This window comes from Perca flavescens, chromosome 12 (genome assembly GCF_004354835.1).
Source record: "Perca flavescens isolate YP-PL-M2 chromosome 12, PFLA_1.0, whole genome shotgun sequence".
Lineage (NCBI taxonomy): Eukaryota > Metazoa > Chordata > Actinopteri > Perciformes > Percidae > Perca > Perca flavescens.
In genome coordinates, this window is record NC_041342.1 from 12,880,152 (window position 1) to 12,893,769 (window position 13,618).

General features: G+C 42.5%; 1 protein-coding gene across 2 annotated transcripts in view; it reads right to left on the reverse strand.

The window, feature by feature from the left end:
- Window positions 1-3,876: 3,876 nt before the first annotated feature.
- Window positions 3,877-13,618, reverse strand: part of ptch2 (patched 2) — a 29,893-nt gene continuing 20,151 nt past the window's right edge. Inside the window, exons 16-23 of one of the 2 annotated variants that reach the window (XM_028594040.1) lie at window positions 12,851-12,993; window positions 12,495-12,675; window positions 12,099-12,379; window positions 10,419-10,556; window positions 9,732-9,874; window positions 6,339-6,744; window positions 5,681-6,230; window positions 3,877-5,467 (exon numbers count right to left, since the gene is read on the reverse strand). In XM_028594040.1, the coding sequence (XP_028449841.1) occupies window positions 5,433-5,467; window positions 5,681-6,230; window positions 6,339-6,744; window positions 9,732-9,874; window positions 10,419-10,556; window positions 12,099-12,379; window positions 12,495-12,675; window positions 12,851-12,993 (1,877 nt within the window). In that variant the 3' untranslated portion in view covers window positions 3,877-5,432. Of the gene's footprint in view, window positions 5,468-5,680; window positions 6,231-6,338; window positions 6,745-9,731; window positions 9,875-10,418; window positions 10,557-12,098; window positions 12,380-12,494; window positions 12,676-12,850; window positions 12,994-13,173; window positions 13,251-13,618 lie in introns of those variants that run through there. The other variant, XM_028594041.1, reaches the window with a different exon arrangement.

The window sequence follows — 13,618 nt, forward strand, 5'->3', positions numbered from 1 at the left end:
TCATTTATTTTCTGTCAGAAAGTATTCAAACAAGGGGACTAGAAGTTCAATATCCTCACTTTTTTTTAAAATTAATGTTAAACATAAAATTGTTAATATATATATATATATATATATATATATATATATATATATAAAAAATATATATTAAAAAAGAAATATATATATATATACATATATATTTCTTTTTTTTTTTCCAATCCCTTTACGTGAAGGTCAGAGGTGAGAATCAGACATAAAGAACAACACCCCTGGAGTGGGTAAGGTAAACGTCAGTTTTTTTGGTTAAATTATGGTCTTTCCGTACTCATATACCATCCTGTTGTCACATACCTATCAAAACCCTGAATAGCCTCCTCCTAACCCAAACATAAAGAAAAATTCAGTTACAAAAGTAAAGTAAGCTCTCTTTTCTTATCTGATACATCTCTGTACAATGCCTAATGCCTGTGGGAAACTCGAATACAACAAAGAGTTTTGTGTGTGTGTGTCTATTGAAACCAGCCTGTGTCACCACATTTGTTTCTGATTATTTCATTTTCTTTCTGGGGCATTAAGAAGATAATGAATGGGTGCTTTTAAAATGTGTATGTCTTGCCTCAGTGTATTCTTAAATTAGAATGTTTTAATATTACAACCACATAAAATGCAATAAGTATTTTGATTATAAAGATGTGGTACAGTGGCTTAGTGATTAGCAAGGCACATTGAAGTAAGGTTGCCTTTTTTGGGTGAAGGTTGCATTTCACCCCCTGTGTTCTCCTTCTTGCTCCTTTGTTCATAGCTGTGAATATTATTCTGAACAGTTGTTCAGCTGATTTCCACCAAATACATGCTGGGATAGGCTCCAGCCCTGCTGTGACCCATAACTGGACAGCATGTTTTCATTTTCTTGTCACCGAGCTGTAACATTAAATACAACATGTGCTCCCAGGATGACATCACTTAGGGGGCAAATATGTTCTCATTAACCTACAACTTTAAAACTAAATCAATTTGGACAGTATAGTTTACTACTTTGGGGTGTGTGTGAGATTGCATAAATAGAATCAAAGTTTAGCTAGGCACTTGGTATTAACATTGTGTACTGTGAGCGTTTGTGTATGTGTATGTGTCTGTGTGGGTGTGGAAGTGTGTGTGTGTGTGTGTGTGTGTGTGTGTGTGTGTGTGTGTGTGTGTCTGCGGTTTGGTTTAGAGGTGGACGTGCATGACAGTAACTTCAAAAGACTGAGGTATCAGATTCAGACGGGCTGCTTTGCTTGGGCTGACAAACGAGGAGCTGTTGTGTGAGAAGCAAAGGAATTTACAGCATCTACCTTTCATCTACACAGGTGGGCCGGTGTGTGTGTGTGTGTGTGTGTGTACATGCGTGTATATTTGTGTATGAGGAGGCAGCAAGGGGGTGTATATAAGTGTATGCGTGTGAGTATATAGTTTGTTTTGTGTTTGAGACTTCAGTTTAGTAGTGATATTTGTGCCAACGCTTGTGTGTATGCTTGTGTTTATGTGTGTGTGTGTGTGTGTGTGTGTGTGTGTGTGTGTGTGTGTGCATTCACAATGGCAGAGATTTAGACAGACGAGTCACAACAATGATCCAGGAAGCCAGTGATCCCAGACACTTTCCAGGTGGTTCAACGCTCCAGTTCAGTGGATTCAGTGTAAATTCATTGTTCATGAAGTGGGGACATTTTAAACTCTGCAGTAAGAAAACACATATTGCCAAATGTTTGCATCCAACAATGTAATAAGAAATCTTATCAAACAAGCAGGAATGTGACAGTGTGTAAGGTAACACATTTTGAGGGATTATTTCCTAAACCCACTGGGTCTGTCAGTGGGTGTCAGGTGACTGACAGGAAGCATGTTGCACAATATAGAAACACTCACCTCAGGCATGATGGAATAACAATAAAACACAAACTAAAAGCAATCTAATTCTATCTTGCAATGAATTATCAATTTAATTATGATATATCTACATTATAATAATGATAGGGCTTAGGCAATACCCATAAAACTCTTCATATTATACAAAAGAGTCCGCAAATGGCTTCTTAGGGTATTACAATAATCCTGACTGTGCCATGCTATCGAGTCTCCTGACTGCACTTAACAAAGCCCTGCTAGCAATCATCACAACCCACAATATGCCAATAGACAAACATGTCAAATATGGTATTCATGTAGATATAAGAACAGTGGTGGGACTGAAAATATAAATATGAAATATTTCCTGATGGTGGAGTTAGAGGAGGTTGACATTTTATGCCTGAGAGTGGCACTAGAGTCAAGTTAACAGAGTGAAATGGTTAATTCTCTGGTGACTATGAATGCCAGCGGCAAACTTTTAGAGAAATCCAACTTTACATTTGGAGACAACTTGGTATGGGTCAAAGTGTTAGTTGCGGGAAAACATTTGATTGATAGTAGCAGTCAACAAAAAGGTCAACGATGTTACCAGGATCATCCTCTGGGGACCATGCAAAACTAATAATAAGACATATGATCAAGTCTGTTAATTAAACAATTTAAGTTCAGGCAGAGACTTGCTGAAACGGCTTGCATGGGAGCTGTATTTTAGATGAAATCTACATGGATTTCATTAGCATCTCATGAGTTCAGTTAAATTATGGCTGATGTACAAAAAATGAACCAGGCATTGCACTCCGAATGTAATAGTTTCATATTCTTAAACGGTTTTGATGCATGAGGGGATTCATAATCAATGCTGATTTTCAGAAATTCAGTTGATTTTTGGTAACCTCTGTGAACTGGGTAAAACAGTTTTTAATCTAAAACTCATTCTCCATTATGTGTTTAATTTATAATAGAACATATCAATGATCTAATGTCCTATCAAGGATCAATCAATCAATCTTTTGCCGGTGCAGTAATACCTTTAATAATGACGGCCTACTGATTGTCACATGTGCATATGTGATTTGTCCTGTATAACTTCTCTTGACTAGAAAGAATTGTTTTTCCATGATTAATGAGGCTGAGAGATCTAATAAGAGTCTTGAGCATCTAGCCAATTTCATTGTTTCAATGAGATTTAGGCCTACAAATAAATTTGTATTCGATACAGGGATACTTCTGGGTTTAAAATATCAACATACTGAAATCCAACCTTTTGTTTGACGCCTTAACAATGCATAATAGAGTAGGCCTATTTAACCACTATGTTTAACCAGTAAACACTGTCAGTTTGTAATTTAGCTTGTCCGCATTTGGGACAGTCCTGATCCTCTATCTTTGCAGGGTCACAGGTAAACACAAACAAACCCACACTCAAAAAAGAAACTGGCAAAGATCACAGAAACACTTTTTCCATTCAATTTATTTTGTTAGTTAAATTTCTATAGCATGTGATGGAACATAACGGTCACACGAGGGTTTTCTTGAGCATAGTTTTCAGAAGTCACAGTGTTTTAGACATGGACAAGAACATTAAAAAAAAAGACAATGAAGAAGGAAGGGTCAAGAGGAAATGTAAAAACAAGGTGTAACAGTGACACAGTCCTACACACCTTCTCCTTCATCGTCCTTCAACTGCCCCCTTTTCTCCACCAAAAAAAAGGCCTCTGCTCTAAAGTGTTGTCAACCCCTCCCACCCACAACCCCCATCCCAAAAATCCCAAAAAAATGCAAACAAAACAAAAACAAACTCGGCAACAAATAGATATATTTATATATAATATATATATTCACTCTTTAAAAATAGAACTTCAGTCTAGATACTAACATCTGTACAAACTACAAAAATAAAATTTTAATATAAATAATTTATATGGCATGACATTAACGTTTTTTTTTTTTTTTGAAATAAACTACAAACCAATGCAGGAGCTCCCCCCCCTCCCTTTTAAACTCCTCACCACTGTCTGACAACACCTGCTGGTGGTCTACGGTCTGATCAAACTGTAAATGGTGCTTTGCTCATTCTGCTTAAGTATTCACAACTGCACAGTAGCTACTCAACTTTTCTTTCATATGTACAAAAGAAAACAAAGCTGCCACTTAAAAAATGAAATGAAAAAATAGATCCGCAAGTTTTTCCCTGCAATTTAACCCGGCAGTGATGAGACCAATACTGAACAACAACAACAATGGAAACTTTGTAAAGCAAATTACATGAAAATCCTAAGAATGAAAGAAAATGTAATGTGGCATATATGAGGTTTGTATTAGCAAGAAGAGTGAGACATTAGAAAGTGAGTCAGAGCAGGTTGGAGCATTATGAAGACTGAACCAGTTTACACAATGTAATATTTGCACAGGGTCGAAACAACATGAGCGTGTTACAACTCTAAAGCAGCCAGCAAAATAAAAATAATATAATAAAATCACTCCCTTTGCATTGGATTTTATAATTCCCTTTCAAAATAATACAAGAAGGTGAACAATTGTCAAACACTAAGTGACAAATGTTAATTCACCCACTGTAGAGCTTACAAAAACTGCTGAAGAAAAAAAATCTTATCACAGCTCCTTCAAGTAGTTTAAAACTGCAGAAGACGTTTGGACACCCAGACAAAGATGTAACATGAAAAATGAGTTGGGTGTGACTCTGTCAGCATGCTGGCTGACTAATGACATTCAGCAATATTCAGATAGATGGACAGATAATGGTGATAACTGGCAAACGTCAATCTACTACTGCTTCTTGACAAACATTCTGTTTCTGAACGAGACAAAACATACATACACCAAAGCAAAGACATAATACTGAGCGCTGAATGCTGATGACAAGGATAAGGAGACAAATTGAAGGCACGACGGTTTCTACTGTTAAGAAAACAGTATCTGCTGTGTAATTCTCTGCTTTTTTGTCTTTCTTTTTTTTTCTACAGTGCACACTGTGACAGGTAGCATCTATAATTAAACTACAACAGAGAGTGTTTCAGATGCAGAATATCTCACAGTAAAACACTGTAAAACCAGAGGGGGAGAAAAGGGTACTGCATTTTTTAAGGCAAATCACTTAAAATTTTGTAGTGTGTAGCAGCAAAAAAAAAGAACATAATACAAATAAAACACTGACCATGTATGTTCAATAGCCTAATATCTTAATAACATCTCACTTTTTTACATATAGCACATTTCTTATTCTATACACTGTGGGGGGAAAAACAATCAACCGCCCCACAAAAAAATAATCTTTTACATCTGAACTTTTACACAAGAGTATACCCAAGTTATACAGTACTCTTTTAAATAGCTTCCTTCTTGTTTAGTATTAAAATATATACTCATAGATTTATATAATTCTTAAAATGTCATTTTCTCTTAATATGTCCTTGAAATAAATCCTCTCCTTTTTGTGTGAAGTCTATGTACAGTTGAGAGTTCAACATGTGATGTGACGCCATGTGATGCGCCAAGGTGCTCTGGAGAAGCAGCCAGAGACTCGGCAGGGTGTGTCAGACAGTCTAGCAATCTTTGGCTGCCTGGATCCTCAACCCACCTACAGCAGAAAAAACAGAGACAAGAGAAAAGGGTCAGACATTGCAAAACGGGCATTTAAAGAAAGAGAAATGAAGGCTAGAAAGAATGGAAATCCGATTAGAAAACTACATGTATTCCTTGATTTGTTCTTCGGTGAAATGTCAGCTCTCAATATGCATTTTTAGAAGATTGAAAGTCAGGTAAATCTGAGATTGACTGGTTACGAACTCACCTTTTGTCTTGCCGATTTGATGCTCTGTCTGGCTCTGCGTTGCTTCCAAGTCCTGGAGCTCTAAAGAGTCTCTCTTACATGAAGAAAAGTTTGTTTTGTCACCAGTCCTCTTAGCAGCCTCAAAACAGTCCAACTCACTGTCCGTGTCAAAACCTTCATGCATGTAGCCTTGGTATGCTGCCCCTGGCAAGGTTGGATGCACAGCCACCGTCACAGAGGCTGTGGCCGTTACCATGGTAACAGGTCCCCCTGTGCAGCCCGTCGGCAGGGCGGAGTTGCTATTGCTATAGCTCGGCCCTTTAGTCCTGTTTGGCTGAGGCCCTCTGGCGTTCTGCAGCCTGGGGCCACTTTGACAAGTCCTCCCAGGGAAGTTAGCTCTGTCGCTGGGTAAGTGTTGTGCCTGGAGCCTCTGGAGGCCCGGCTGCTGCTTGTTTCCATCCCAACATGTAACCTGGGAGCCGAGAGGTGACTGTGCGTTGTGCGAGGATTCATTTAATGGTTCTATCCTTCCGCCAGTGCCTGTTGCATTTTCTCTGAATGGCTTCACCACCTACAACAAATAATGTTTCATTGTTTACTTGCAGAAAAACACAAATTTGAAGCACATTTGAACATACAGGAAGGGTTTCAATCTTATCAGTGTGCTCATGCAGCGTACCGTAAGCTTGGGGAAGCTGGGATTCTTGCTGGCTTCCAGCAGTATGTGAGATGTTGCAGGTGGAACGCTGGTCTGCGATGCTATGTACGCGCTCTGGTCACAGTACTTATAATCCTCCTCCCCGATCCCTGACGTGGTGGTCATCTCCGAGTAATACTCAGAGTCTGACGACTCCGAAAAAGCCTGTTGACGAGACGACCGTGGGTTGTGGTGGCCCGTGTAGTACCCATGGTGGGTCATAGGTGGAGGCAGCGGGGGTTCAGGGGAAGGCGTCGGCAGGCGGCTGGCATTGTCAACCGGGGTGACCTCAGCTGGAGGGCCCATCATGGACAAGAGGACTGGCAGGAGGACCAAGCCATTCAGCATCCCCAATACAGTGAGTATAGCCAACACAGCAAAGAAATACCTGAACAATGGAGAGATGAGGTATACGTTAGTTTGAACAGGAACCTAAAGAAGATACAGTTAGTGCGAGGAAAAACCAGTTTCTAATTAAAACTAGTTAGTGGTATCTCTTCTTGTTAGCTGGTAGCGACTGCTAATTGCGACTGCATCAGCTAGATCACACACACACACACACACACACACACACACACACACACACACACACACACACACACACACACACACACACACACACACACACACAAATGGACAAGACCACAGTGGTCTGATGTTTTGTATGGACAAGAACACACAAACACACACATGCCCCTGCACAACCCCAAACACACATAAACATACTGCAGTTGGCACATGAGGAAGGGAAGTAGCTCAGGGGAAGAAGTCAGGGAAAGCCCAGTGTTTGTGTATCAAAGGCAGGGAGGGCAAATCTGATTCCCAGCTCAGTCCAACTAAAACATGCTTTGATGCCTCTACTGCTGCTGCTACAAGACTTTCTCTCGCTCTGTTTTTCACTCACACTGTGTGTGTGTGTGTGTGTGTGTGTGTGTGTGTGTGTGTGTGATTGCGTGTGTGTGTGTGCGCGTGCTTCTCAGTGGAGCTCTGAGGAGGCCAGGGGTGGAGGCAGGCCACAAGAAAGAGCTTCCCAAGAAAATTAGAGAGGACTCCACTTAAACACTAACAGAAAGCAGAGCGAGAGAGAGACAGTGAGATGCTAACCACTAGCCAGACTTAAAGAGGTAAAATAAAGGGGGAGGAAAAAAATGATTGTTGGAATGAAAAAAAAAAGAAAAGCCAACAAGGACAGGGATAATAGCTGCGTGGTGTTCTGGAAATATGCTTCTCTCCTCGGAATGGACTACTGCAGTGATTATTACTACTACTTCAATTGACAAAGGTCACTCTTCAGGAAAAGGTTCCTGGTTTTCATGTTGGGTGTTATTTCGCAACTCTTATCCGCACCAGTGTCAGCCCCCCCACTCTTGCTGACATATTTTCTTCTTTAACCTGTCCATAAAGCATGTCATCCTAACCACTTTTGACAAAACACTTGAGGGAGATATTTTCAATGTCTTGCTGTGTGCTCAAGCCAACGACACCACACGCAGATATTTAATCTGTACGCTTTATTGAATTGAAAGCATGGACACTGAAATCGCAAATAGGTTGTCATCCTTTCCACTCTTTGGCTCACTTGCTTATTTCACTACAAAATAACTTCTTCACATGGTGAAAAAAAGAGAAAGTGAGACAGAAAGAAAGAGAGTGAGACGTTGGTGGGACCTCCAACAGTGTCTCACTGTTAGGAATTCTGTTGTTTATATAAACTGTAATCTTTTCCATTTGTTGTCAGGGCCTGAGGAGCCATGTGTGTGTATGTGTGTGTGAGAGAAAGAGAGCGTAAGTGTTTACATGCCTGTACATATGTGCATTTCTCCTTGTGTGTGTATGTGTGCACTCATATGTGCCGTGCATGTGTGTGCATAAGAGAGAGGACTCTGAGCCAAGCTGAATTAGGCCTGCTGTTTATTCAGTGCATTACAAGGCCAGGAGATGTTTACAGCAGTATATTTATGCTACTCCCCGGCTAGCCAGCTCTGGCTTGCCCCATTCACCCGACCACAGCTACAGCTACAGCTAAACAAGACCTCCAACAGAGAAACTAAACCTTTCTGTCCCTCTTTCTCCCCCCCTCCTCTGAAAATTATCTAGCACAGAACCATGGGAGAAAAGAAGAAAAACAACATGCTGAAAAAATGCTCTCTCTGACTTCCTTCTTCCCAGTCCTACTTCCCATTTCCTTTCAATTTCTATTCCCTATTTCCACCTCTTTATCTTTCCAATCCGACACTGTGGAGGATACGTTAATCTACCCACCCACCAGGACTTCATATCCTTGCAAAGAAGCCACCCTCAGAGTATTTCTCCTCCTCTCTCTCCGCTTCTGTCACTATTTCTGCAGAAAAACTGAGCTTTTTATGTCATGGAGGCCTGTTGCAGTCTGTGAGCTCAAGGTTGTGGTTTGGGGTTTGGGCCTAGACCACATTTGGCTGAAAAACATCGAGCTATTCGCCTTTTTTTCCACTCTGACCATGAAACAGTGGTAGAAAACACATGCACACACAAGTACACACAATTTACATGCATGCATGCACGCATGCAGGCGCACGCACGCACACACACACACACACACACACACACACACACACACACACACACACACACACACACACACACACACACACACACACACACACACACACACACACACACACACAGAGGGGAGTGATGTCTGTTGGTGGGCTTCAGACCATCTGACTGGCTGACCAGTTCAAATTTAGCTCCACTTTAGCACCCAACTAGGAGGGACAGAATGCCAAACGGATGATAGGAATTTTTACAGATTGCCTGTTGTATGTGTGTGTGACAGAGAGAGAGAGAGAGAGAGAGAGAGAGAGAGAGAGAGAGAGAGAGAGAGAGAGAGAGAGAGAGAGAGAGAGAGAGGGAGACATCACCCAGTGGGTAGCAAAACACTTCCATGTTTACGAGCAGCTGCTACACACCCTTGATGTTTTCCCCATTTGTTGTGCTCTGACGTTGGGGAGATGGGTGTGTGTGTGCCCAGAGTGACAGAACCAGGTGCATATTTTCACTGTGTGTGTGCATAAATAGGGGTATAACATTTCCACCTGCATGCACCCCTGACCCCCCACAAGGCTTCCTCCTGTCCCCAAGTGAGGCTAGACAACTGGCTCCTCACACAGACATACACACACACACACACACACACACACACACACACACACACACACACACACACACATGGCGTACAACCAAAACACTGCTACTTCTGAAGGTAACAAATGGGCTGTGGAGGGTGCAGACACCATCGCTGTGTGAGTGAATACTGTCACTCTCTCACACAGAAGCACAAATTTATCACATCGCCACACACACATACACACAGATGCAGCACACACAGTGTCTCACCTCATGATGAAGTCAAACTCTGACCCTGCCAGCATGAGAACACCCAGCAGCGTGGAGATCGCTCCGTCGACCACCGGGGCAAACATGTGCTCCAGAGCCACTGCCGAGCGCTTGTTTCTGTTGCCAATCGCTGTCAGGAAGCCCTGTGGCGGAGGGGAGGAGAAATGAGTTGAAAATCTTGCCTATCACCCAAAACTTGTGCTTGCGGCGAGGCTTGGCATTCCTGCATTTGGTTTTTGTTGGGAATCACAACGCTACACTACAAGACAGTACACTATGCTAAAAAGCTGCCAGCATAAACTCGGAAGCCAAAACTTTCCTTGTAAATCTTTAATGACACCTATTTGACCTGTTCCACTCTCCAATGTAGGCATTGAGCCACAGGATTCTATGCTTTGCACTGATTTTAAAACAAATGTTTGCAATGCAGCTTATTGCTTTCATAAAATGTCAATTACAAATCCTTGTAGCGAGACAAATACATTTAATCAATAATAAAAAAAAAATACAAAATATTACCCTGAGGTAGGCAAATAGTATGGTCATATGTCTAAATCTGTAGTAGGTTTTAACATTTAGACCAAAGCATCAGGTTTCAAGTAAAGTAGGTGTTTAAGTGTAGGAGCTTAGTCCCCCTAACAGTTAATCCATGTGTGTTCTCTTGCTTTGTGCTGAGTCTTGACTTACCAGTGCGATGTGAACGGTGAACTCCACCCCAATGCCCACAGAGGCAATCAGAATGACTACAGGGATGGCGCTCAGCTTGATTCCAATCAGACCCATGATGCCAAACAACTCCACCGTCATCATGGCCAAGATAAACACCTGAAATAAAGCCATGGAAAGAAAGCGTTACAAAGTGAATCATTTCTAACTGCCCGTATTTGAGAAACAGTGAGATGATTAGGAAACAAAAATAAAAGCATGTTAACAATAAAAGTGAAAATGCCTTCCTTAGTGACTGAGTTGAGCCCTTTTGCCTCTTCAGCCCACACAATGTTTGACCCTGTGCTCAGGGTCTCAACCACATGGCATCAAATTACCCACCCTTCCCCTCCCTCCCTCCCTCATTCTCTTTCTCCTCTTCCTTCTCAGAGGTTGTGGAAATGATTGACAGCGCCTGAGACAACAGAGTGTGGGCACTCTGTCACTATCAGAACCCCATACACATCTGTTTGGGTTTGTGGAAAACAAATTATCTTGTTTTTCACGAGATAGCAGCCTGTTTGTTTATTTTATTGTTTCCGATATTTTAATGCAACATCTTGCAGTGTAATTCAGTGTTTCGGTTTACTAATGTCTTAATAGTAAAAGTGTGATATTACTGTAAACCTCAATGCAAACAACAACAACAACAACAACAACAACAACCAGTCTTAGAAAAGAAGGAGGAGAAAACAGTTCCTGGCCAACAGGAGTTTTTGATCCCAGCAGGGGCTCCGAGCTGGGGCACGGTTAAATTGGAAATAATAAAAGCTGTTTTACTGCTCGACCACATACAGTGAAACCTTCACAGGCAGGCTGATGCTTAGAAACCGTACATGCATGTAGCTGTGCCTCTCTCTCTCTCTCTGTCTGAAGAGTCTGTGTTATGTCGCTGTCTCAATCAGTGCTGCTACGGACCCCTACTTAAATTAAACACATTCCAACTGAAACTGGCACTGTTGTTGTGCTACACTGCAGCCCCCCCAGTGGTCGGGGATATGTGGATTTGTGTATGTGTTCGTTTGGGGGGCCCTTAAGGACCACCGGTCCCACCAGCTTGTGTGTGAAATGTTTTCCAATCGCTGAACACTCAGACTGTCTCTTTCTCTCTCTCTCTCTCTCACACACACACGCACACGCACGCACGACACACACACACACACACACACACACACACACACACACACACACACACACACACACACACACACACACATCCCTGATGGATGGGTTGAGCAGGCCAAGGTCGCAACTGAGCAGATCTGTCCTGTCCCAAAGTCTCTCCCTCTCCCTCTGACAAAAGCAGTGAGGGAGTTGGAGGTAGAGGCTTCAGGAGGGCAAAGCCTTTCTTGCTCCTTTGCATTTCCTTTTCTAAGGCTGGCCCAGCCTACATTAGAATGACAAAGGTCCCCGTGTGTGTGTGTGTGTGTGTGTGTGTGTGTGTGTGTGTGCGCGTGCGTATTGGCCCTCCACAGAGAAAAAGGGGCCCCCTAGACAGTGTTATTGAGCTGTGCTGAGAAGGGTGAGAAGAAAGTGAGAGCAGGAAGGGGCTAATGATGTTGTTGAGGTAGCATGAGGTAGAGAATGTAGGAGCAATAGGAAGGTTGAGGATGAGGAAGAGGTATGATGAAGAGTTGTCGGGCAAACTGATTGCTTGCTTACAATGATGCCGGCAGTCCAGGGGTTGAGCAGGAGAATCGCACAGACCAGGAAGGTGCAGGCCAGCACCACGCTGATCGCCAGCAGGAACCAGTGTCTGAGGCCAATGTACTGCTCCCAGAACAGGAAGGGGTATCCGTTAGGGTAGTTTAACACGCCCTTGCGACTAAACTCGTCGCAGATGGAGCGCACACTCTCGATGGCCTCCACAAAGTCGCTGGCCTGGCGAAGGCCGTTCAGGTAGAAGGGGAACTGGGCAAACTCCAGGGGCTCTGCAGCTGGGACTGCAAGAGAAGATAAAAGGTGAGATTTGAGATCATTTGCTGTTTGTACTGCATGGCATTTTTTTTTAGGTGTATCCACTCTCGCCTAAATAATGCGTTAACATAAGATACTTACTGCGCAGATTCTCCCCTGTAGTGTCATACTTGTCGTGAATCCACTCTCTAGGATGGGGGTAGAAATTGGCCTGGGAGGCAGCATAGCCCAGAGGATCATTACTGACCCAGACTGTCAGGTAAATGTAAAACACCTCTGCCGGGATCAAACCCTCTGCATCCACCAGCCGACGAGAAGTCAGCTAGAGAGATTACAAAAATTCTAAAATTGAATGGCCATTCATGTGTTGAGTTTCTGTCAGAACAAATGGTAAAAAGACGGCTGATAAGGTAGTTCTCCACAATGCCACACAGAGTCGTAAGAATGACATGTGGATTTTTGTTTTGAAGTATTTCGTGTAGCTCTTGTAGACATACCTGGCTGTAGTTAAAAGGCTCTTTCTTGGAGCCGGTCTGGATGAGGAGTTTGTACGCCAGCGCTCCGTCCTCTGTGCCGTTACGATAGCTGTCAGAGGTAATCCTGCCTGCCTGCCAGTCAGCATCAAAAGCAGTCTGCAGACCTGCGTGTGAGGTAAAACACACAGAAAAGAAGAGAAACGATTAATGTGGTTGTCATTTATAAATATTTTGATTTATATTATCATAAAAATTATAGGAGCTTTCCTGTGTGTCTGTGTGTGTGTGAGCAGTGACGTTAAAAATGTGAAATATCAAGTTTCCTTTTCCATTTTTTTTTTTTTTTTTGTTATTTTCAGCTGGCTCTAATTGACCTGTTGGTTATCACTTCCTCCTGACTGGGCCTCTGACAAGTTCTGGCCTGAGGGGACACACACACACACACACACACACACACACACACACACACACACACACACACACACACACACACACATGCAAAGATAACCTATGACCCCAACCCGTCTACTGCACCACCCCTGAGCCCAGGTGGATGGGGGTAAACAGCGTGACTGAACTTTTATTCACCCTTCACACATTCTCACTTCGGCACACACACACACACACACACACACACACACACACACACACACACACACACACACACACACACACACACACACACACACATTCACTTATTCATTCATTCAGACATTCACTGTCCTTAGTAAAAGAAGCACACCTGAAAAAACCTTTTGCACCCTCTACCAGATTCTGACATAATTATCA